Here is a 23,334-nt window from a genome sequence, read left to right on the forward strand (position 1 = left end):
ACGAGGAAAGTAATCACTTCGATATCTGGGCGCAGGACCATAAATACTCCTGTAAACCAAACCTAGTCTAATCTGGGACATCCTAGCCTCAACAGGCAGCCAGTTTAGTTCCTGAAAGCAGCTCCTGCCTATGTGAGTACGTGGACTCACCTTCAATACTACCCTGATCAGCTTATTCTGGGCTATCTGGAGCTTCCCCTTAATAAGTTTAGATAAGCCCCCAAACCAGGAAGTACTAGCATAGGCAAAATGGCATTGAATGAGGGCAGTAGCTAGCACTTTCATGGAGTCCTTATCAAGCAACTTAGACTTTCTAGCCAAAAATGTAGTCCTGGCATTAACCTTCCCTAGCACCTTATTGGCCATGCTCACACCTCCCAAGCTTCCATCAAGGATACATCCCAAGTAGCTAACAGAGGTTTTAGTAGTCAGCACCTCACCCCCTAACTCCACTCTGATTTCAGATGACCTACACAATTTAGGTCTGGATCCAAAAATAATTGCTTCAGTTTTCCCTAAGTGCAGAGATAGCTTATTATCTCCAAGCCATTTGCTAATGTTAGTAAGCTCTGTGCTAAGTATGCTCTCCAACATAGTTTTACTCTTGTGAGACACCAGAAGTATAAAGTCATCATCATAAAGAAAAAGACGGCAAGAACAAGCATCTTTCATATTGTTAATATACAATAAAACAGTAGAGGCCCAAGCACGCTCCCCTGCGGGACACCACAAGTCATTGGTTTTGCCTGAGACAGTGAACCATTAACCTCTACTACTTGCGCCCTTCCTGATAAATAGGACTTTACCCAGCCTGGAGGGATACTGCTTAACCCCAGTGCCTCCAGTTTGGAGATTAAGAGACAATGGTTAACTGTATCAAAGGCCTTCTGTAGGTCAAGCAGTACCATTCCACACATATTTCCCTCATCAATCTCTTTCCTGATGAATTCAGTCAAGTAAAGTAGACATGAATCAGTGGAGTATGTTTTTCTAAAACCCGACTGAAAATCATACATTAGACCCTGTTTGTTAACATATTCATACATTTGCTCATGTACAATCCTCTCCAGGATCTTTGATGTTACACAGAGGACAGATACAGGCCTATAATTCCCGGGATCAGACTTTATCCCCTTCTTATACAGAGGTATAACTTTAGCTTGTTTCATGTCCCTGGGAAAGGTACCTTGTTCAAGAGAGCGATTAACGATATGCGTAATACAGGGCAGTGGGGGGCGAGTTACAAGTGGATCGGGAATTCAATGAGGCCTTTGGTAAGAAGGGCTTACATTTTGTGCACTTAAACGTCCGAAGTCTACTACCGAAGTACGATGAGATAAGCCTGTTGGTTTGCAAATCAGAGGTGGGTGTCTTATGTTTTACTGAGACATGGTTGGATTCATCTGTTAGTGACTCAGAAATTGAGATAGGTAATTACTCTGTTGTCAGGAAGGATCGGAATCGGAACGGTGGGGGGATATGTGCGTTTGTAAGATCAGACATTGCTTTAAACATCAGATTGGATTTAAACGCCGATCTGGAGATTGGCTGGATATCTGCCTTCCCAAAACCAAGCCGATTTTGTTGGGGGTGTGTTATAGGCCGCCCAAGCAGAATGCATTCTATGAAGGTCTTGAAATTGTGTTGTCAAACTGTAATGATTCGCTGTTGAAGGAAATAATTTTGTTAGGGAGTTTCAATACTGATGTCTGCAAAAAGAATAGCCCAACCCACAATGTATTTATGCACTTTTGTAGATCACTTGCTCTGACCCAAATGATAAAAGATCCCACCAGGATATGTGAAACAGTGCAAAGTAATATTGACTTAATATTGGTGTCTGATAAATTTAAAATATCACAGAGTGGAGTAATAGTATATGGAATCAGTTTTCATTTTATTACATTTTGCACAAGGAGGATTTTTAAAGATATATTTAAGTGTCACAAAACCGTTAGAATCAGAGGACTCAAAAAATACTGTGTAGAAAAGTTTAGGGAGGAAGTCGGTAAAATTGACTGGTCACCTGTGCTAGATAGTGGAGGGGTAGACTGTGCCTGGGAAGTCTTTAAATGTAGATTCCTTGATGTGGTGAATGTGATGGCTCCCATTAGACGGGTCAGGGTAAAGCAGAGATCTAGCCCTTGGTTTAATCATGAGATTCTAGAATCTATCCAAGCAAGGAAGAAGGCCTTTAAAACATGTAAGAACTCTCAAGAGTAGCATGATTTTGTCCTTTATAAACATCACAGAAATGAAGCACAGAGCAGGATGGATGAAGCTAAGAGGGGTTACTTTGCTGAGAAAATAATTGAGAACAAAAATGACCCTAAAAAGCTTTGGAAATCATTTAAGGAATTAGGCTGTAGTGGTACTATCAAAAACAAACTAAACAGTATTGGACTGAACATCAAGGGGAAGATGGTATATGAAAAAGCAGAGGTTGCCAATGAATTCAAATATTTGTTTTTACTTCTGTTGCCAGCAAGCTGGTTAGCAAGCTGCCCACCAGTTCTGGTTTGTATGGAAGCAACCAAGTCAAGAAGTATTATGTAGAGTTAGGGGTTCAGCCAAAAACGTTTTCTTTTGCAAAGGTAGCAACAGCCAAAAGAGTCAGTATGTTGGCAGAGCTTAAATGCTCCAAAGCCACAGGCCTGGATACTATTCCTGCAAGGTTTCTTATAGATTCCGCTGAGCAAATTGGCCCTCTCGCTCCATATGAGTGTTTTTTGTGTGTTTGCAGGTGGGAAGAGTTATGGTGCTTTCAAGATAACTGGGAACTCTGAAGAATATGAGGCCAAATCATGACGTCCGTGATCTTCAGGTCGGAAAGTCAGAGCTCTAGAATGAGGCACGTGTACACAAGTTGGAAGACTGTTCAAAACGATTTTTCCCAGTCAGAGCTCGTTCTTTTCCTCCAGAGTACCCAGTTGTTTTGAACGCACTGAAGTGGGAGATTTCCGAGCTCCCAGTTGTTTTGAACACGGCATATGCCCCGTTAACATAATGACTTATTTCATTACGCCTTACGTCATCTTCACTGAGTTTTCCCCCACGCAAGATGTTCTATCTGTGCCTCTACTGAATGGACAAGTGTAGTGCTTGTTATGCAATATTGAGGGAGAGCCTGTCTCTCCTCAGAGATCACATTTATTTTAGATTGCAAAATAAGACCTTTTCATTCAAGACAGGGCAAATATATTTTTATGTTTAGTTACTTTTCCCTCAACTTGTTTCTCTAACATTGCTAGCTAATTTGTCCTGGGATATAATCATTGGGTTGTTATTTGACCTGAAATACACAAGGTCTTCTACTCCAACAATTAATCCACAGATAAAAGGGTAAACCGAGTTTGTTTCTGGTAATCTCTCCTACTTCAGGCTTCTTCTTCGGACTGTATATGGCAGTTGGCAACCAACATTAAGGTGCATTACCACCACCGACTGTAGTGTGGGCCTTAGTTCATCTTTCAACCACCCATGTGGGTATATGCTCCTAAAAACCAATGAGATGGGAAAGGCATGATTTGCAGTGTGTCAAGCATAAAATAGAACCCTCGAACAGTGTTGGTGCACTGATTGAGTAACATGTATGTGTACATTTATTTGGCAGCGCACGCGGCGGGGGGGTCAACACGTTAGCTGATTGTAGTGGAATGACCGATGGATTTTACTCATAGAATTATATGAAGATATTTACATTTCAGTCAAGTATGCAAACAATATGTTTAGAAATGGGTTGTAATTCTGACATGCTTTGCTAATGACAATTTCAAAGGCCTTCCAAAATACCACATTTTATTGGGAGGACCTCTTACTTCCTAAATAGGAACTTTAGTAGAATTCTATCCATACACATTTACAATACAAGAGAGGATACATTTCCTTCTTGAGAACAAACTTAAAATAATCAACCAAGTCAGAAACATTTCCACAATGATCTCTCCCTCTAATATCCTATTCAGAAAGAAAAGCCCACAGGAACTAGTGGTACAGCAGTTGGTTGGTTAGTCCTTTGGTCAGTTGCCTCATACCCAAATTCAATAATGGAGTTGTTATTTGATGCCCCCATGGCAATGTTTCAAATCTAGATTAGAAAATAGCCTCAAACTTATTTTACAATAAAGTATCAGATATGAAACAGCTATAGATAGCGATGTAAACAGTGACTAATACAGGTGTAATTCATCGAGAGCCGTGGCAGCACCAGTGTATTAACTGAAATATGGCGGGAATATACGCAAATCATTTAATAAATGGGAACATTTAAACCTTTCATAATTGGGCTTCAGTGACAATGTTTTTTCCCCTGCCTTGCGTGGTGCGTACAGATCAAGCCCCTTATCCAATTCCCTGTTCTGCTCTAAATCCATTTAATATGTAGTCCTGTTAGGGGATATATCCATGGAAACTGACATTAAGCAGTTGTCACAAACTGTTAGTTGCAGGTGATAAGAGACATAGCTAGGTATGACCCTAGGGAATTTGCTAATGTACATAACGATTCGAGTCAACGTAGTCAGCCGTCATCTGCTAACATGGCTGTTTATAAGGTCTCATGTTTATAGTAGGTTTAATGGAGGGTTCAAGTTATTTCACATTTACTTCCCAAATACACACTTACATGAATTTAAAAGATACAACTGCATGGTTATGACCGAAAAGGTTTTCCTTCAGAAAAGTCATTGGCGCAGTGCAATCGTATCACACCCTCAACTGTCCTGCTTTGCTTTCATATATCATTGGATTATTCACTGCTGACTTTCATTACAGTACCAAGGCTCAACGACTGGATGGTATAAACATGTCTCCCACAGAGTCTACTCAGGAAAATGCCCTTGTTCTACTCAATAGCCCTTCTGAGTCACTTAGTGGTTACTATCATGGGGAGAACCCTGCTGTCTCAAGGACAGTGAGATTGAAATGGGATGTGACAGAATTTGAATTTAGCCGTAAGCAGCACCATCCCCAGTAGTCTGACATCAGTTAACATTTGGAGGTTTCCATCACAAGGCTAGGCTGCACTGTGAGGCGGGGTCTCAGGACAGGAGCGCATGATGGAAGGTCTTGACATCTGTTCTGTGGGTTGGTCAGTTGTCAAAAGTCTGTCAGTATTATTGGGAGACGAAGACTGGGTCAGGGGGTGGAAGGTCTTATTCTGCAGCTTCGGTCTCTTTGACCTCTGGCGCTGGCTGCCCTGGTGCCGTTTCGGTTTCCACAGTCTTTGAAGCCTTGTCACAAGGGGGGGAAAAAAGTGTGGAGAGATTGAGGCAAAACTGACAGAATGTGTCTTTACAACCACATTAACGTGTCATTTATGTATTAAACAAGGAAGTCCCACTGAGGTGAGAAGACCTCTTTCCCAAGGGAGACTTGGAAATGTTTACATTAAATAGTAGGGGATACCTAGTCAGTTGCACAACTGACTGCATTCAACTGAGATGAGTCTCCCGCATTTAACCCAACCCCTCTGAATCAGAGGTGTGGGGGGCTACCTTAAAACATCCATCTCATAGGCGCACGGGAGCAGTTGTTTGGGGTTAACTGCCTTGCTCAAAAGGCAGAACGTCAGATTTTTCTACCTTGCCGGCTCGGGGATTCGAACCAGCGACCTTCCGGTTAGCCTACCTTCTTTTTCTTCTTCTTCTGCGTCTTGCGGCTCGCTGAGCTTTGGAGCAAGGCCTGAAAAGAAGGTTGGTTTTTGAGAACACAAATCAACCATATCAGCTTAGTACATAACAAGTTTGGAAAAGCCAATCACAGCAGATGATTTACCCTCATCCCTCCAGTGTACAAGTAGGGAACTGGTATGGGTATATTTAAATGTAACCTTTATTTAACTAGGCAAGTCAGGGGTATAACAGTCATGCTACAGTGGACGTGCAACTTTTGCCAAGCGTGAGGTGCTCCCATTATCTTCTATGAAACCGGAGTGCAAGCAGCACCATGTTTATGAATACCACACGCAGCACACACACGAGAACACTTGATTAAGTGGTTCGCGCTCTGCTCACGTTGGCAAAACGTTACAGGTCCAGCCCATCTGTCTTGCTTTACCTTGAGATCTGCGTCCTCTACTTCGTGTTCAGACTTGTACAGCTCCTGCTCATACAGCCCTGTGGTGATGCGTAGGGGTCCGTTGGCCATCAGCAGAACAGTGAACTTGAACTGGGCCACAAACTCACCTAGACTCACAGAAAAGAGCCCTTAAACTTATAACAACTTGGTTATGCCACTTTCATTTTGTAGTGTACCGGTCAAGTGGTGAACTGAATCAATGAAGAAATATTTAATTTGCATGTCAAGCCACCTTCACATCCCTTACAGGATTATCTGACACAATTTCACAAAAAGTAATGCGCAGTACTTTAGCATAAATGCATAGCCTCTGTCTGGTTAGATCTTCCAACTAACCTTCTTTCTCGTGTAGAACGTTGAAGGGCTGCAGGAGTTCATGTTTGGCACACTCTACCACACCCAGCCTTGCCTTGCCCTCATCCTCAAACGCCCTGAGACAGAACGACAGATCCAGGGAGAGGGGAGAATATAAAAAAGGCAGAAGAGAGAACCAAAACATTAGATATCTAATCGGTATTAAAACCGAGGAAACAAAAATTATGTGTTCAGTCTATTGTATCAAATAGTCTAATCGTGGAAAAATGTATATGTGCCTTATTCAATTTCTGAATTTGAATAGCCTCTTCTCTCCCTAACTGTCATTGAAGGTGTTCTGGGTAAAAGTATAATATTAGTTGTAGGTAAAAGTCCACTCCCTGCGGCAGAAGTGCTACCTGAGAGTGAAAGGCATGGCATCGAAGCGTCTCTCCACCTCGCTGAAGAAACTCCTGGATGTCTTCATCTTCAGGCCATACTGCTTGTCTGGGTCCCTCTTGTAAATGGTGGTCCTCTGGCCTGCATCCTTCGCCTGGAGTAGAAGACATGGGAAGTTAGCGCAATGAACGGAAGGGGGTTTACAGCACATACAAAGTGATGACAGGAGATGCACAATAGAGTAATTCAATGCATAGAAAAAAAGATAATGTCCCCTCACTGTTTTGCTGTTCCTGAATGTGAGAACTTAATAGATTTTAGTACAACCCATCAACGGATGTGAGCTTCACACGACTGAAATGTTGAGTGAATGTTTGTCCCTCACCTTGCCTTCTCCGGTGCTGATGAGCACATCCACAGCATACACCTCGTGTACCTCAAACTCTGCCTTCTCGTGGTCCTTCCTACGCAACACCAACAGAGAGCGAGACAAGACCATGAATAATTCAACAAAACTTTTTGTCCCCTAAGAGCAATTACTATTAGCGCTACAGCGGTGCCTCAGACACATACGACAAAGACGAGAAACAATAACATATGCATCTTACAAGTAATACCAAAACAAGCCAGATGTCTTGGGACTAATATTAAATGTCACCTCTGCAGGTCCGTGGGGTTCTGAATGATGGTTTTCTCTCCGTCAATAACATGCTGCTTCAACTGATGGGACAGCATGCCTGAGGAGTGTAATACATGACAAAAAGTCAAGGTATGTGACTTACCAACAAGTTACCAGTACAAGACACAAGGGGTTGACTGTATCGTGTATCAATGTGGCACCAACTAGATTAAATGAAAAGGAGGGACTCACCCTCTATGGCTGAGCATTTGAATGACTTGGCAATCTTGTTCCAGGCTTCTGTGACCTGTGAGTTCTGTGTACCATTACAATACCAAATATATTTGTTAGTCGAGCTTCTTTTTCCCCCTTCTTTTTACACACTTGTCACTGCATCCCTAATAAGCCTGGTCCCCGCTCGGTTTGTGCTGTATAGCCAACTGCACCATGGAAGTTGGCTTTAGAGCACAACCAGATCTGGTACTAGGCTAGTCCCCAACTTCCCACTCAGTAAAGCGCTAGCTAATCACTTCACCTGGTTTCCAGGCTTGACCAGTCTGAGGGCAGCCTCGGCACACAGGTGTGCCGCTTTAATAACGTCAGCCTTACGTCCTGTCAACGGAGCATCCTGATGCAGCAAAAACAGAGGATGAGAAGGAGAAATAACATAGCAAATGATTACACAGGAAAATATGAAAAACAGTCAACATTACGCACGTGTTGGATTTTCCTGTACTAGATGGCTGTTTACCTGACTCCTTTGTGTGTCTAACATTACGTGACGGTTGCACTATGCATGTAACGTTTGATGTGCTGTACATCTGTCAATGTATCTGTATGCTGGCATTCTGTATGACAGAACATATCAACATATGCACTCTTGATAATGATACCGACGCGGTCACTGCAAACAACCAAGTGCTACTACCTTGGTCACTCCCACCACAAAGCTGTGAGCCAGGTTTGAGATGAAGCCATCGACGTGCACCCCCAGGTCACTGCACAGGCAAAAACAACAAGCAGCACATGAAGGATAGGCAGAGACGCAAGACCATCAGACTGGCCCATGCACTGACATGGGAAGGGTAGTCCCCCAACAGTTGAACAGGGACAGCCATGCAGGTCCCATACAGAGAAGCAAAAAATTTATTGAATAACAGTTGCCCATGAGACAGTCGGCCATAACAGTTGCAGACAGATATGTTGTTCCTACATTTTGATGAGGTCCCCGTCCTTCAGTGTGATCTCAGGGTCACTCTTCAGGGGAGAGAAGTGGCACACGCAGTTGTTGACTGATACGCTGGTTGGGAACGCAATGCCTGAGGGAGGCAATAAGTAGACATTTATTTACACTAATAACCTAAGTAACTTTCTGCACAACAAAGAATATTACGTTTTTTGATTCCTTGTGTCCGCTCTCCTTGCTTCCCTCTGTTTTGAAGACGCAAGGAGAGAGGATATGAGTAAACGAGGAAAAGACGCGATTTACCCAAACTCAACTTTTCTGCAATTAAAAAAGTAAACTACAAAACTCTAAGAGCTACTTCACTCATGATTCATGTCAACGCAACTCATTGACAACCAATGAGATGAGGCCCATACCTTTCTTCAGATCCTTCTCCTTCCTGAAGACCTTTCCAGTTTCTGCCATGATGAAAGCGTCTCCTGTCTCACAGAGGCTGACCACAGTCACCCCAGCCTTTGCAGCCTCCACCACAGCCTTCAGGGCCTCTGGAGTAGACAGGAAGAGACACAGGAGGACAGAACAAGAGGTTAGGTAGGTATGCTTCAGGTATTAGGACCAGAGGAGGTGACTTCTCACAGATTTGTACTAATTTCACAGCTAAATGACTCAAATGTAGATCTTCTGGTCCAATAAACACTACCATTAAGATCCCTTCCCAGGACCACTACGTAGGATCAGAATTTACATACATTCCCATGAACATACTCTCTGTATCAAAATTGAAGACCTAGTTGGAGTGTAAGTATAAGATATGCACACAGAATATATATAGTAGCTATTTCTGGATGCATAGGGAGTATAGCATAGATGCTGGCTAAGGCTGTGTGTGGTACTGCGTTGCAGGTCTGAGGCAATACATTGTCACTAAACTGACAGACACTGATGGCCCTTATGCCTATACAATGAGTGACCATCCATGGCTTCACTGAGAACACGATTCACTTGCTACCGGTAACAGTTCAAGATCAGTGACATGCGCGAGTACGTTAAGAGAAGAGCGGTGCAAACGACCCGTTTTAAATAGTAAGTTGGCAAACATGAGTTAAAATGAATCGTTGTTAACTAACTAGTTAACTAAACGTAGAAAATAGTAGTTAATTAAATGTAACGGGATCATAGCCAACTTATTCAGACGGTAGTTTGCTAATCAGTTATGTTAACCAGTGACAACTTTCCAGGCAGTGCATATAACCTTAGCTAGTGAGCTAGCTAACGTAGCATTTGGCTAGTTAGCCGTTGTCTATGCATACACTTATGTAGCTTAATTTTAGAATTAGTTAGCAAAAATATGCTAACTCAATGCTACGATATATCTACGAAACTGACGGAACTATTGCTTAAGACAACTACATAAGCCAAACGCTAGCCCCGAGGAGACGTTGTTTTTATCGTTAGCTGCTAACATAGCACATGGCTGCATTGTGATAGCTGAGCTAGCGTTAGCACATTAGCCAGCAGACTGTCACGTCTAAACTCTTCAATAGTCTATTAAAAACATGTTCATATTCACTTACGATTGGCAATCTCGGCCCCCATCTTGTACTTGGTAACGACCAAGTCATCCGCGATGGTCTGCTCTTGTGGCTCGTCGTCTCCAGACATTTTTTTCGGTGTCTCTTTTGCACTCAAAGTAACTTTTTTCCCGGGTGTCAGCTACAGACTCGACCACGCTGCAGTGTTCTCTCCTCCTCCGCAGATCTTGCACAGGCCCAACTCGCTAGAGATCCCGCCTCCTACTAGCTGGCTACGTCCCACGCAGTGAGTGCACGCTGAACGCCAAATTGAATTAGCGCGTCACCGCACTGATCCATGGTTTTAAAGGGGAATGGAAACACTTTAATAAGTAAATCTAAGCGAAGATATGTATTCAATCCACTTATACTAAACAACATTTCCCTCCTGCCATTGACGCAACCATGCCAATTTACAGTTAGTTAGCTGGCGTTCTAAATCCTAGTGTTTCCATTCCCCATTAATATCTATGGCACTGACCGATAAACCTTTTCATCAGTAAATTAGACATTCAGTAGTCATTAGATTTTGGCCTGGCATCATATTATCTGCATATCTACATAGCTGTTAAGCCTAATCATGAATAGTGTATAGTATATATCTCTACATATCTCTTGACCTGTTTGTGTTGCACTTACACACACACCTATTTATTTTACATTTTAGTCATTTAGCATACGCTCTTATCCAGAGCGACTTACAGTAGAGTGCATACAATTTATTACATTTTTACATACTGAGACAAGGATATCCCTACCGGCCAAACCCTCCCTACCGGCCAAACCCTCCCTAACCCGGACGACGCTATGCCAATTGTGCGTCGCCCCACGGATCTCCCGGTTGCGGCCGGCTGCGACAGAGCCTGGGCGCGAACCCAGAGACTCTGGTGGCGCAGCTAGCACTGCGATGCAGTGCCCTAGACCACTGCGCCACCCGGGACCACTGCGCCACCCCTATACATATCTACCTCTATCACTCCAGTATCCCTGCACATTGTAAACATGGTACTGGAACTGACCCTGTATATACAGTGCATTGAGAAATGATTCAGAGCCCTTGACTTTTTCCAAATTTGTTAAGTTACAGCCTTATTCTAAAATTGATTCAATTGTTTTTCCCCCATCAATCTACACACAATATTCCATAATGACAACGCAAAAACAGGTTTGTAGATAAAAAAGAAACAAAGTAAACATCAGATTTACATAAGTATTCAGACCCTTTACTCAGTACGTTGAAGCTCCTTTGGCAGCGATTACAGCCTCAATTACAACTGCCCTGACCAAGGCCCCACTGCCCCGATTGCTCAGTTTGGCCGGGCGGGCAGATAGCTCTAGGAAGGTTCTTGGTGATTCCAAACTTCTTCCATTTAAGAGTGACGGAGGCCACTGTGTTCTAGCAGTGGGGCCTTTCAATGCTGCAGAAAATGTTATGGTACCTCGACACAATCCTGTCTCGGCGCTCTACAGACAAGTCCTTCAATCTCATGGCTTGGTTTTTGCTCCGACATGCACTGTCAACTGTGAGACCTTATATAGACAGGTGTTTGCCTTTCCAAATCATGTACAATCAATTGAATTTACCACAGGTGACTCCAATCCAGTTGTAGAAACATCAAGGATGATCAATGGAAACAGGAGGCACTTGAGCTCAATTTCGAGTCTCCTAGCAAAGGGTCTGAATACTTATGTAAATAAGGTATTTCTGATTTTTATATTTAATACATTTGCCAACATTTTTTTGTAGATTGATGATTAAATTTTTTTTTAAATCCATTTTAGAATAAGGCTGTAACTCAACAAAATTTGGAAATAGTCCAGGGGTCTGAATACTTTCAAATGCACTGTAGCTTACTTACTTCTCGTGTTCTTCATATTTATTTATTTTTCTTGTTCTACCTTATGTTATTTTTAGTACTAAATTGATATTGATTACTGCATTGTTGGATTTAGAGCGAGCAAGAAAGGCATTTCACTGTACTTGTGCATGCAACATTAAAACTTGAAACACATACACACACACACTTGTAATAACATAGTCAATACATGACTGAAATTCATCCATACACTCATGTTCATCAAGAAAACTTCATTTCATAGAGGAAACTATAAGCTACAAATGTACATTACATGGCAGACCTCACACCCAGGGAACCTTGAGGTTCTATCTATGTAGGTCAACTCAGCTTCACCAGGAAGTGGAACAAGTTGAAGTGCAAACACTGCAAATTTGATCCATTAGTGTGTGCTTTGTGTATCTTTGTACATTCTATATGCTTTGTGTATCTTTGTACATTAAGATCTATGTGCATCTATTTCTCACTATTCTGTTTGCCTTTGACTTACTGATTCTTGCTCACAGCTTAGGCCATCCTTTGCTGTTGTTTAATATATAGCTGCCTATTTGGTTACATTTCTTAGACTGAGATGTCACTATAAACTGCTAGATAACATTAATGCTACATAGGACATTTTGCAGATGTTTTTTTGGTCAATGATGTTTGGATGGATGATGTGTAAACCAACTGAGAATACTTACACTACATTATAAACAACACATTCAACAGTACTAAAAGAGGGCTACATTACTGGTTGAGCTGCACCCCAGCCTGGTACATGATTCTATAAAACACCTCTGGCTGTGCTTGCTTGGTCACGGTTGTTGTTGTTTTCTCAGTCCACATCATTATGTGCACATAGCATCTGGCTTGAGGAACAGTCTGCTGTGCCAGTAGTCAGGGTTGTCAAACGATGTGTTACTGCTCGGCTCTACCACTCCCACACCAGAGCATACTTTGATGTACCCCCCCAACCCTAGCCCGGCACACCTGCTACCCGCGCCCCCCTCCTCAGCCGTGGTGGCCCTCCCCTTCCCTGGGACTGGGAGGTTCTGGTACTCTGCCTCCTGGTGGTCCCCTCGATGGGAGCCCCCTCCAAAGGCATGCATCTCCTCATATACCTCCACCTGGCTGTCTACCACTGCTGTGAAACCATCTGGCCTGGGGTTGGGATTGGGGCTGGGGCTGAGGCTGGGTTTGGGCCTTGGCTTGGGGAGGAGGCTGGGCTTGGGCCTTGGCTTGGGGAGGAGCCCCGCCACTTTATTGCTCTCTCTGAGGAGTCTGGGCTGCTTGTTAGTGTACTGGTAAACTTCCTCCCCTTCCTCGTCTTCCTTTCCTTTCTCCTCCTCTACCTCCTGACTCTTTCCTTCTTCTTCTCTCTCTCGTTCTTCTGCCTCTGTCTTCCTCAAGTCAGCTGCTCGACACTCACGCCTCTCCCAGATCGGTCTTTCTGTGTCTGTGTTGTTTGTGGTGCTCCGGATATCCATGTATTCATAGTCCACTACAGCTGCTTGCTCTGGCCTCCCCTGAGTCACCCCTCCACTGTCAGACACAACAGATCCACTGTAAGGCCTGTCAACCAGCGGCTGCAGCATGTCTCCCTCTGCTACTCTAGCCGAAGCACTATCAGAGGCCTCTGTTGAACACTGGCTTCCCCCAGGAGTGGCTGCAGTGCCTGACGATGACTCCTGTGAGGCCCCATGCACTGTGTTGTCGCCCTCTAGTGGTGAGGGTGCTGTATTGTAGGTTGGGGAGGGCAGAGTTGAGGACTGTTTCCTCCATACCACTGATGAAGGCCCTTCTATCTGTACAGAGGTGGCTCTGGGGGAGCGGGGCAAATGGGCTGGCTGTTTGGTCATCAGTTCATAGTCCGCGGTGGGGTCTGGGGCAGTTGCTAATGGTGACAGCACATTTTTGGAGCTCCTAGAGCCCCTAAGAGATGTTCCACTTGGGCGAGAGTTTCTGGAGGCTGGGTGAGACAGCAGACAATCTGCCACATAAAGGAGGAAAGCGATATTAGAGAATATAACTAAGAATTGTATCACTCCATCAACACAGATGGAAAAAAATATAACACTGATCACATTCATGTGGTGTGTTGCCTGCACATCCAGGGGTCACCTCTCCCTCTCACCTCTCTCTGGAGTATTAGACACTCCAGGCAGCACGTATCCATAGTGATCTTCCTCCCCCTCCTCCTCTTGCTCAGGCCTGTTGGAGTGTGACTCTGAGACTGCAGATTGGCTCCTATGCACCATGGTGGTGGAGGTGTGGTGGGTACTACTGCTACTGTCCCTGCCAGCTCTGGGCTGCTGCCTGCGCAAGCTGCCGCTCAGTGACACTCCCTCGGTCAGCTCAACGTCCAGGCCACTCCGTCTTCCCTCTAACCCCTGTGACAGTGTCCTCGCTGAGTTCAGACGAGACTGCTGGGAGAACAACTGAAGGAAGGATACAGTGAAAAGACCTTTGAGTTCCAAGAATATGTTTGAAGTGGAAAATGGTCATTCATAGACCATCATCCCCATCTTCATCATTACGAAATGGAACCAGTGGAATCGGGATGAGACATGAATTCGATACAACATATTTATGTGTCTGAGTTTCCTGAAACAGTTATTTCCTCTTGGCAATGTTTAGTTATAATAGTGATTTAAGTGAAGCCATTTGGCAAAGTGGAGTCCTAATACTTATTGCTCTCAGTTAAATGTTAGTGCCAGTTGTTTCTGGCTATTCGCAGTGGGAAATGATGGCCCTGATATCAAGATCTCCTTATCTGTGATGTGTGATGTGTTGTGGTGTCTGACCTCTCCAGAGCTGGGTGTCATGGGAAGGTACTCTACTGGTCCGGCCTGAACGGTGACACTGGCACTCTGAGAAGTCAAAGAGAGAGAGGGAGGTTAAAGTTCACACTGACCTTTTTTAACTTGATATTTGAGTGTGTAACTCATAGTGTTTTTTTACGTTTGATACCGGAGCTCCGAGGCATACGTCAGAATCGAAGAAGTGTTTTCCGAAGCAGTGTGCCGATGCTTGTATCGCTTCATCAGAAGCACGTGATCAATGACGTCGGAAGCTTCGTTTCGTCAAAGAATCGTAGTTTTGTTCAAATAATTTGATTTTATTTAGTATAGTATAAGATTCTGTCTTAAGCATCCTAAATAAGGCTGAATTCAGTTTTAGAATTTTTTAAACTTGAAGGCAAAAAAGGGAAGCAAGATGAGAACCTGGTATTCAAACTGATTACAGGCTACTAAAGTCAACGACTTACCGCTGTGCCACTGCGAGTTTTGATACACAGTGGAGAAAGAAAACGTCTGATAATCACACACTGCTATTTATTGTTGTCCAGCAGATGTCACTAATGTGCATTGTGAACAGATAATGAAGCTATGAGTAATGAAGCGTTTTCCGGCACAATTTGGTGAAAGCGCCGAAGCCTTCAGAAAGCCTTGTGTTCCATCACTAGTAACTCAGTAGATGTGATTAGTGCAGAAATTCAAGTTATGTGTGCAGATGAATAAAATTGACCCTATATGAGCTCATCCTCAGGCGAGACATCCTGGATGGGGACAGGGTAAGGGGAGGAGTGGCCAAACCGTCCTCCAATCCCTCCTCATCCTGGTCCTCCAGGCCCGCCTCCAAATTGTCCAGCTCTGAGTCTCGTTGGTGGGATTCTTCTGGCCCCGCCTCTCCTCTGTCCTATAGGCAAAGTGTCAGTAATAAAGACTTCTGTCAATAGGACTTGAATAGACAGAAAATGAATAAAGTGCTGTAATCTTTTCCTTACCTTGATGACAAGGTAGCGAGGTGGGTCTCTTGCCATGCGAATAAAGTCATTGGCCAGTTCTTTGAAGGTCGGGCGAATATTCTCATCAATCATCCAGCCTGGTATTAGAAAACAATAACATTATCAATGTCCAAAGGGTGCTGGGTGTGTAGTCACCCCACGGAAAAGAAAGAAAATACCTTTCATTTAAATAGAAACCATTTAATTTCAACCATTAATATTCTGATGAGGATCGTTTGTGGTCATTTGTGGTCCAAATAATGGTAAAAGTGTGCTAGTATTTTTCCTCTTGTCCCATGGCAGTTCAGTAGTCTGTTGGATGTGCGTAGTGTGTACATGACTTTTGAACAGTCACTCACACTTAACCATGACCATATACACGTCTATAGTACAGATGTGGGGCTGGGACAGGCGCTCTCCCTTCTCCAGTACACTGGGGACATCTTGGGGCTGCATGGATGCGTAGGGCTCTGCTCCGAATGACATCATCTCCCACACTGTCACTCCTGCAGAAGGGAGAGGTTATGTCATGATGACATAGATGTTTAACACAAACAGACGTAGGGACAGATGGACAGACGGACAGACAGACAGAGACACATACAGACAGACAGACAGACATACATACAGACAGAGAAAGACATTTGACACAGACAGACAGAGACAGACAGAAAGACAAACAGAGACAGACAGAAAGACAAACAGAGATAGACAGAAAGACAAACAGAGACAGACAGACAGACAGACAGACAGACAGACAGACAGACAGACAGACAGACAGACAGACAGACAGACAGACAGACAGACAGACAGACACTTATGACCATGCTGTCTGACCATAACTCCAGACGTCACTCTGATGAGTGTATGTTCGGAACAGGATGCTTTCCAGGGCCATCCATTTTATGTTTATGGGAGTCTGGAAGAAACATAGAAGCATAAGCTCATTTTGTCTGTTTACTGTGGACAACAACTTGTGAAATACAATATCTTGATGAATCAAGGTGAATGGAGCGGTGAATGTGTGTCCTGATTACCTTGTTACTGTCACTGTAGACATATTTCTTGTCATCAGGATAGAGCAGGTCAGCCACACCGTAGTCAGAAATCTGGACGAAGTAATCATTCTTTAACATCACGTTCCTCGCAGCCAGGTTTCTGTGCACCATACAGTGTTCCTCCAGGTAATACATGCCCTGAAGACAGACACACAAGAGGTCACCCACAAAACACTGAGTCATGATAATAACTGTGAAACAGTGAGACTCAATAAGAGTCTTAGAATCATGAAGGGTAAGAAAACCCTTTTTTAACCTTTTTTGATTTTGTTTCCAGGTAGAACCTTTTTACCAAAGGGTTTTTAAGGTGTTTTCACACTTTTTCCCTTTCAGCCATTTTTTGTGAACCTAGTGCAGTTCGCTTAAATGTCTGTGCAGTGTGAACACTCCAAAGGAACTCGGACCCCTCAAAAGAGCCCCCAAAGAGAACTGATCTGAGACCATCTCGAGAAGTGGTCTGAGTTCGGTTCGCTTGAATTCCGCGGTCTGTTCTCTTTTTTAGGACAATGTGAACGCAAAGCCCCCCAGGTTCGCTTGTCATTATTCCCGCACCACACACTAGACTTCTGCAGCATCGTTTCCCCTGACATAACCCCTCACTTTGGTGCCACTAAAGAGAGAAGAGGATGTACAGGTTTGCGGGATAATCAGAGTTTTTAGTTCAGATTATTTGTTTGCTAAATGTGATCTATAGGCTACAATACAGCAGTGTGATAAACTGTTTATTCTATTGTGGGGTTTGAATAGTGTGAGAAGACAACAACATATTTGGTGAGAATCCCACCATAGGGTACAAAATCAATTCTAGCTCTGAAAGAAGCAGTAGCCTACATTGGGTTTACAAGTTTCCAATATAGCATTATATTGTCTGCAGTTATTCTTCTGTTATTTATTCTGTTACCAATAATATTTACATGTTAATAGTATCTTCTGTTTACAATTGTCTCATCTTTTAACTAAATGCAATCTATTAGCTTCCAAAATGTAAGTAGGTACAGTATGTCTAGCTGTCCGATAACACGTTTTGATGGAATGGTCTGTCCTGTACTTTGGAAAAACCCAGAGTGCATTGAGTGAATGTTGGAAAAATATTTTGGTTCCTTTCTAAATATAGCAATGTGAATGCAAAGACGACTGGAACCACAAAATAGGTGAAGTGAACAGGCAAAAGGGTTGAGTCCAAATTCAAAGGCAAGGGCAGTGTGAATACAAAGAGAACTGAGTTATTTTGCTTTATTTTACCCCAGAGTTCACTTTAAGGAGGACTGAGATGGTTTATTTTAAAGAGGACTATATATGAAAACACCCTTAAAGGGTTCTGGGTTCTTTGAGGGGAAAACCACCTGGAACCAAAAATGGTTCTACCCTTTAGTGATCATGACCTCACCTTAGCTATCTGTACACACCAGTTGAGAAGCCTCTGTGGATCCAGGTTGTCCCTGTGGTGCCTGATGTGCTTCAGTAAGGACCCCTGGCTGCTGAGCTGCGTGACCAGCTGGAGACTGGCACCTGGACAGACACCTATGAGCCTGACGATATACGGGTGGTCAAGACTGCCCATGGACAACATGTGCTGCAAAGGAGGACACACAGAGAGAACGAGAGCGCGAGAGAGAGAGAGGGAGAGGGAATCAGACAGGATCTCCTACACACCACAAGACTGTGTTAGCTTGGTGAGCTAAAGCCCAGGCGTTAGCTCATGGAATTAACACAAGTATTTACGTCTCATGCAAGGTTAATCTTCAATAAAACCCACCTCCATTACACAAACATATCTGGTGACTAGGAATTGTAGTGGATTCCATTCAGACGTTAGTATTGTTACTGAGTGTCGGGGTGTTAAGAGTGTGTGGTTCTTACATCAGTGATCTCAGTGAAGGTCTGTCTGCCTGTGCGGTCCTGGATGGTCTTAATGGCTACAGGAATCTTCACGGAGTCTCCCTCAGGGATCCACAGGCCTTTGTGTACAGTACCAAACACTCCAGAGCCAAGGGCTTTGACCTTCTTCAGCTCTGGGGCCCTCAGGATCCGGGCATGAACGTTAGCCCCTTTCTCTCCTGGCCCCAGCGGCTCAAAACTCTTTTAACAACACACACAGACCAGTTATATTTATACTGCGAGTTTGGAAAGATCTTTTGGATATGTCCAATGTGTCCCACAACTCTGCAGACTTCCTTTCAGTTATGTTGTAGAGATATACCAGTATTCTATTGAATTTGACATATACTTTTCAATCTCACCTCCTCACTCTTCAGGTACCTCCTCATGGCTCTCTTCCTGCGGATGGCCCGGCCACGGTGGTACAGCATGCCCAACACAAACAATGCCAGGCAGACTATGAGGGCAGCCGGCACTCCCAACGCTATTCCTGTGATCTGAGTGCTTCAGGAGAAAAATGTGTAAATGTCTGGTGTGTGTTTGAGTGTGTTTGTGTGTGTGTGTTTGAGTGGGGTGTGTGTGTATATAACACCAGCAGGGAGAGACACTCACCTAGTGGACTGTCTAGTGTTGTCTATACAGTCACTCAACCCTGGACCCGAACACCTGCAACAAGATGCACAGTGTCACTCTACTGCGCGCACACACACACACACGCACACACACACACACACACACACACACACACACACACACACACACACACACACACACACACACACACACACACACACACACACACACACACACACACACACACACACACACACACACGCACACACACACGCACACACACACGCACATGCACACGCACACGCACACGCACACGCTCACCCCTGTGTGCAGTTGACATGGCAGGGCTCACAGTAGCTGTCCTTGTTGGGGTATTTGTAGATGAACTGCCCGTTCTCCCCGTTCACCCCACTGGGGCAGGAGAACACACAGTGAGGACCGTCTCTCAGACTGGAACACATCACACACTCATCAGACCCCTGAGAGAGGGAGAGAAATGGGGGGAGGGGAGAGAGAGGGGTGATGGAGAGAGAGAGGGAGGGGAGTGTGAGACAGGGAGGGGGAGAAAGAAGGAGAGAGGGGGTGTTGGAAAGAGAGAGAGGGGAGAAAGAAGGAGACAGGGGGGTGTTGGAAAGCGAGAGAGGGAGGGGAGAAAGAAGGAGAGAGGGGGGTGTTGGAAAGAGAGAGAGGGAGGGGAGAAAGAAGGAGAGAGGGGGTGATGGAGAGAGAGAAAAATCACTTACCAATGTCAGAAAAGAGGGCATTTTATCCATTATATTAATGAACAGTGAAATAATACAACACTCTTTCTCTAATGTATCTGTCAAACACATTTTTTGACACTCAGCCAGAAACAGAAACAGATATGGATGTGATATCTAATGGACCAATATACTGCAGCCCAGGATCAAAATAAATATCAAATCCTAAAAGGAAGGAGAAAATAGTCCAGCCTATTTGCCTGGTGTTATTCCCATTATATTGCGGTGCATGACGTCATGTGCAGGGTATGTGATGTGGAAAGGTGTGTGTGTGTGGGTTAACTTCCGGATGAGTCATCACCGTTTAAAGTTACAATACAATGTCCTATAAGATTAGGGAGAAATGCTGATAAGCCAAAAGCAAACAAATGCCTATATCACCTTATATTTGACAGTCCAGTAATATCACAGAAAAGCCAATGTTTACAGAGACTAATGTAGAAACTATGTGGGAGGAGATGTATCATGACTGAGTTGGCTGCTACAGTACAGAGTCATGCACCACAATCATCTGACGAATGAGAGAATGAAAAGCCAAGAACAGTGTCAAAGTATTAGATCTCAGCCAATATCCTTTCTGTCCTTTCACTTATAGACTGTATATGTGAAGCTAGCAGTGAGGTTTAGTTGATAGGGAGATTGAGAGAGACATCAAGAGGACAAGAGAGAGAGAGATAGAGAGTGAGAGATGGGATGAAAGAGATAGAATACCAAGAGAGAAAGAGAGAGTTTGTTTACCATTCCAGTGCAGCTATCCCTCCCATACTGCGGTTGGCATTCTGGATGACAGGCAACACACTCCCCTTTTGGCCCCGCAAACTCCCTGGGCTGACTGGTGGTGGAGGGACACAACAGATGGTTAAACGCACGCACGCACGCACACACACAGACACACACACACACACACACACACACACACACACACACACACACACACACACACACACACACACACACACACACACACCCAGCCAACTCTCTATCTCAATTTTGATCTCTCTCACACCTCACACCTCACACACAAGTAACACACACACATAATGGTCCCTCCCACTGACCCTGTGTAGAAGTTGCAGTGTGCCACACAGGTAGAGTCTCGGCTGTGATTCCTGCAGGAGAGACACTGGTCAGGCCCCGGGCCCCAGCAGCCTGAGTCTGAACACAGCGGGTCACACACGTGACCCTCCTCAACTGTAAACAACAACAACAACATGATTCAGAGTTGAGATAAGTACGTGCAACTCTGACTTTCACTTAAATCATAATTGAAGTCAACTCGAAAATTGGAATTCAACGTGCAGATCTCAGGTCAGAATATGGCCCTGCAAGATTGAAACAGCTAGTAGCTGAGATGTCTCACCACACTCTCTCAGAGGCCTGTTGTCCTTGATGTCGTTGAGGCTTGTGGCGTGCCCGGTGAACAGGCGTGTCCAGTTGACGGTGTGGTGGTAACACAGGTTGGCGTTGTGGCTGAGGTACACGTTGCCGTCGCTGATCTCTCTCAGGGAGCGCAGACCCAGAGAGGTGATGGACGCAACACGCATGACCATCAGAGAGAAACGCCTGGAGGAGAGGAGAAAAGCAGAGTTTGAGATTGGTAAGAGGAAAACAGAAGTAAAACGACCTCTAAAGGCCCTTTCTCACCAAGTCCCTTATTCAGACGGAAAAAATACGAGCACGTCTTGTTTATGACACTGTTCACACCAATTGCTAAATATCGTCCTGCCGCAATCCAGCAATTATTATTTATTTAGAACAGGTTTGATTTTTGCGTCTTTTTGCACGAGAAAATAAACTGTTCACCAATAGAAATTGTTATCTGGGACACTGACAGGTCTGTGGCTTCGTTGTGTGAATGGATTAATAAATATATATATTTTTACATTTGCTGTGCAGCAATGTATCAATTTAGCCAATGTGATCACACCACACCAAGCCACATGTCACTCTTTCCATTCAAACTTCCCCTCCAGTTCATTGCCAACACTGTAGCCTATTGTATAGCCATTCAGCAAGCAAGACAATCAATTGATACTACTCTCCTTGAATAGACCTTAGTTGAAAAAAATGGCTTAAAATAAGTTGCAGCAGATGACCACACTGGGTTCCACTCCTATCAGCTGAAAACAAGAAGAAGCCGCTCCAAGGCCCCGTCCTGCCTGGTGTCAACGGTACAGACTGGTGGCGGTGGTGTTGTGGTGCCTGGTGTCAACGGTACAGGCTGGTGGCGGTGGTGTTGTCCTGCCTGGTGTCAACGGTACAGGCTGGTGGCGGTGGTGTTGTGGTGCCTGGTGTCAACGGTACAGGCTGGTGGCGGTGGTGTTGTCCTACCTGGTGTCAACGGTACAGGCTGGTGGCAGTGGTGTTGTCCTGCCTGGTGTCAACGGTACAGACTGGTGGCGGTGGTGTTGTGGTGCCTGGTGTCGGTGTCAACGGTACAGGCTGGTGGCGGTGGTGTTGTCCTGCCTGGTGTCAACGGTACCGGCTGGTGGCGGTGGTGTTGTCCTGCCTGGTGTCAACGGTACAGGCTGGTGGCGGTGGTGTTGTGGTGCCTGGTGTCAACGGTACAGGCTGGTGGCGGTGGTGTTGTCCTGCCTGGTGTCAACGGTACAGGCTGGTGGCGGTGGTGTTGTCCTGCCTGGTGTCAACGGTACAGGCTGGTGGCGGTGGTGTTGTGGTGCCTGGTGTCAACGGTACAGGCTGGTGGCGATGGTGTTGTGGTGCCTGGTGTCAACGGTACAGGCTGGTGGCGGTGGTGTTGTCCTGCCTAGTGTCAACGGTACAGGCTGGTGGCGGTGGTGTTGTGGTGCCTGGTGTCAACGGTACAGGCTGGTGGCGGTGGTGGAATGGTTTGGGGAATGTTTTTGAGCAACGTTTCCATGCCACAATGAATTCAGGCTGTTCTTGAAGCAAAGGGGGTGTCCAACCCAGTACTAGATGGGTGTACCTAATAAACTGTTCATTGTCTATATATAGGCTACACATTCAAGTGCTAGAGAGAGGGGGAAGAGACAGTCCAGCAGAGATGCATGAATTGTGCAAGAAGGGAACAGTGAAGAAGACTATATTCAAGAATATATTCATCCATCAAGCATATAGCATATACAGTGTATGAGGCTATATATTATAGGCCTGCTAAAGTTAATCTAGGCCTAGACCACTTGTGTTATAGGCAACCCTAAAAGACAGAGACAAAAAAAGCTTTTCAATAAGTGGTTGCACAGATTTAGATAAAGCACTCAAATTAAAGTATCAAATGCTTCACTGAAATGTATCAATGGTTGATCATTAG

General features: G+C 44.6%; 2 protein-coding genes across 2 annotated transcripts in view; both read right to left on the reverse strand.

Annotated features, from left to right (window-relative positions):
* Positions 1 to 3,781: 3,781 nt before the first annotated feature.
* LOC139557728 (proliferation-associated protein 2G4-like) lies at positions 3,782 to 10,419 on the reverse strand. The gene is made up of 13 exons (XM_071372859.1): positions 10,151 to 10,419; positions 8,993 to 9,121; positions 8,604 to 8,709; positions 8,319 to 8,388; positions 7,926 to 8,018; positions 7,643 to 7,706; positions 7,430 to 7,508; positions 7,157 to 7,235; positions 6,792 to 6,925; positions 6,415 to 6,509; positions 6,058 to 6,185; positions 5,629 to 5,682; positions 3,782 to 5,231 (listed from the first exon to the last, which is right to left on the reverse strand). Exons 1-13 carry the CDS (start codon positions 10,236 to 10,238, stop codon positions 5,154 to 5,156), a joined length of 1,197 nt encoding a protein of 398 aa, XP_071228960.1. The 5' UTR covers positions 10,239 to 10,419; the 3' UTR covers positions 3,782 to 5,153.
* A 343-nt stretch (positions 10,420 to 10,762) lies between these two features.
* The window catches only part of LOC139557729 (receptor tyrosine-protein kinase erbB-3-like), a 33,785-nt gene continuing 21,213 nt past the window's right edge, over positions 10,763 to 23,334 (reverse strand). The window contains exons 13-28 of the mRNA XM_071372862.1: positions 21,403 to 21,605; positions 21,101 to 21,233; positions 20,781 to 20,874; positions 19,603 to 19,760; positions 19,321 to 19,374; positions 19,071 to 19,212; positions 18,691 to 18,909; positions 18,218 to 18,403; positions 16,810 to 16,968; positions 16,610 to 16,691; positions 16,132 to 16,278; positions 15,773 to 15,870; positions 15,514 to 15,684; positions 14,790 to 14,855; positions 14,120 to 14,423; positions 10,763 to 13,975 (exon numbers count right to left, since the gene is read on the reverse strand). Of these exons, the coding sequence (XP_071228963.1) occupies positions 12,834 to 13,975; positions 14,120 to 14,423; positions 14,790 to 14,855; positions 15,514 to 15,684; positions 15,773 to 15,870; positions 16,132 to 16,278; positions 16,610 to 16,691; positions 16,810 to 16,968; positions 18,218 to 18,403; positions 18,691 to 18,909; positions 19,071 to 19,212; positions 19,321 to 19,374; positions 19,603 to 19,760; positions 20,781 to 20,874; positions 21,101 to 21,233; positions 21,403 to 21,605 (3,358 nt within the window). The 3' untranslated portion in view covers positions 10,763 to 12,833. The remainder of the gene's footprint in view (positions 13,976 to 14,119; positions 14,424 to 14,789; positions 14,856 to 15,513; positions 15,685 to 15,772; positions 15,871 to 16,131; positions 16,279 to 16,609; positions 16,692 to 16,809; positions 16,969 to 18,217; positions 18,404 to 18,690; positions 18,910 to 19,070; positions 19,213 to 19,320; positions 19,375 to 19,602; positions 19,761 to 20,780; positions 20,875 to 21,100; positions 21,234 to 21,402; positions 21,606 to 23,334) is intronic.

Source organism: Salvelinus alpinus, chromosome 28 (assembly GCF_045679555.1).
Source record: "Salvelinus alpinus chromosome 28, SLU_Salpinus.1, whole genome shotgun sequence".
NCBI classification, from domain to species: Eukaryota; Metazoa; Chordata; class Actinopteri; order Salmoniformes; family Salmonidae; genus Salvelinus; species Salvelinus alpinus.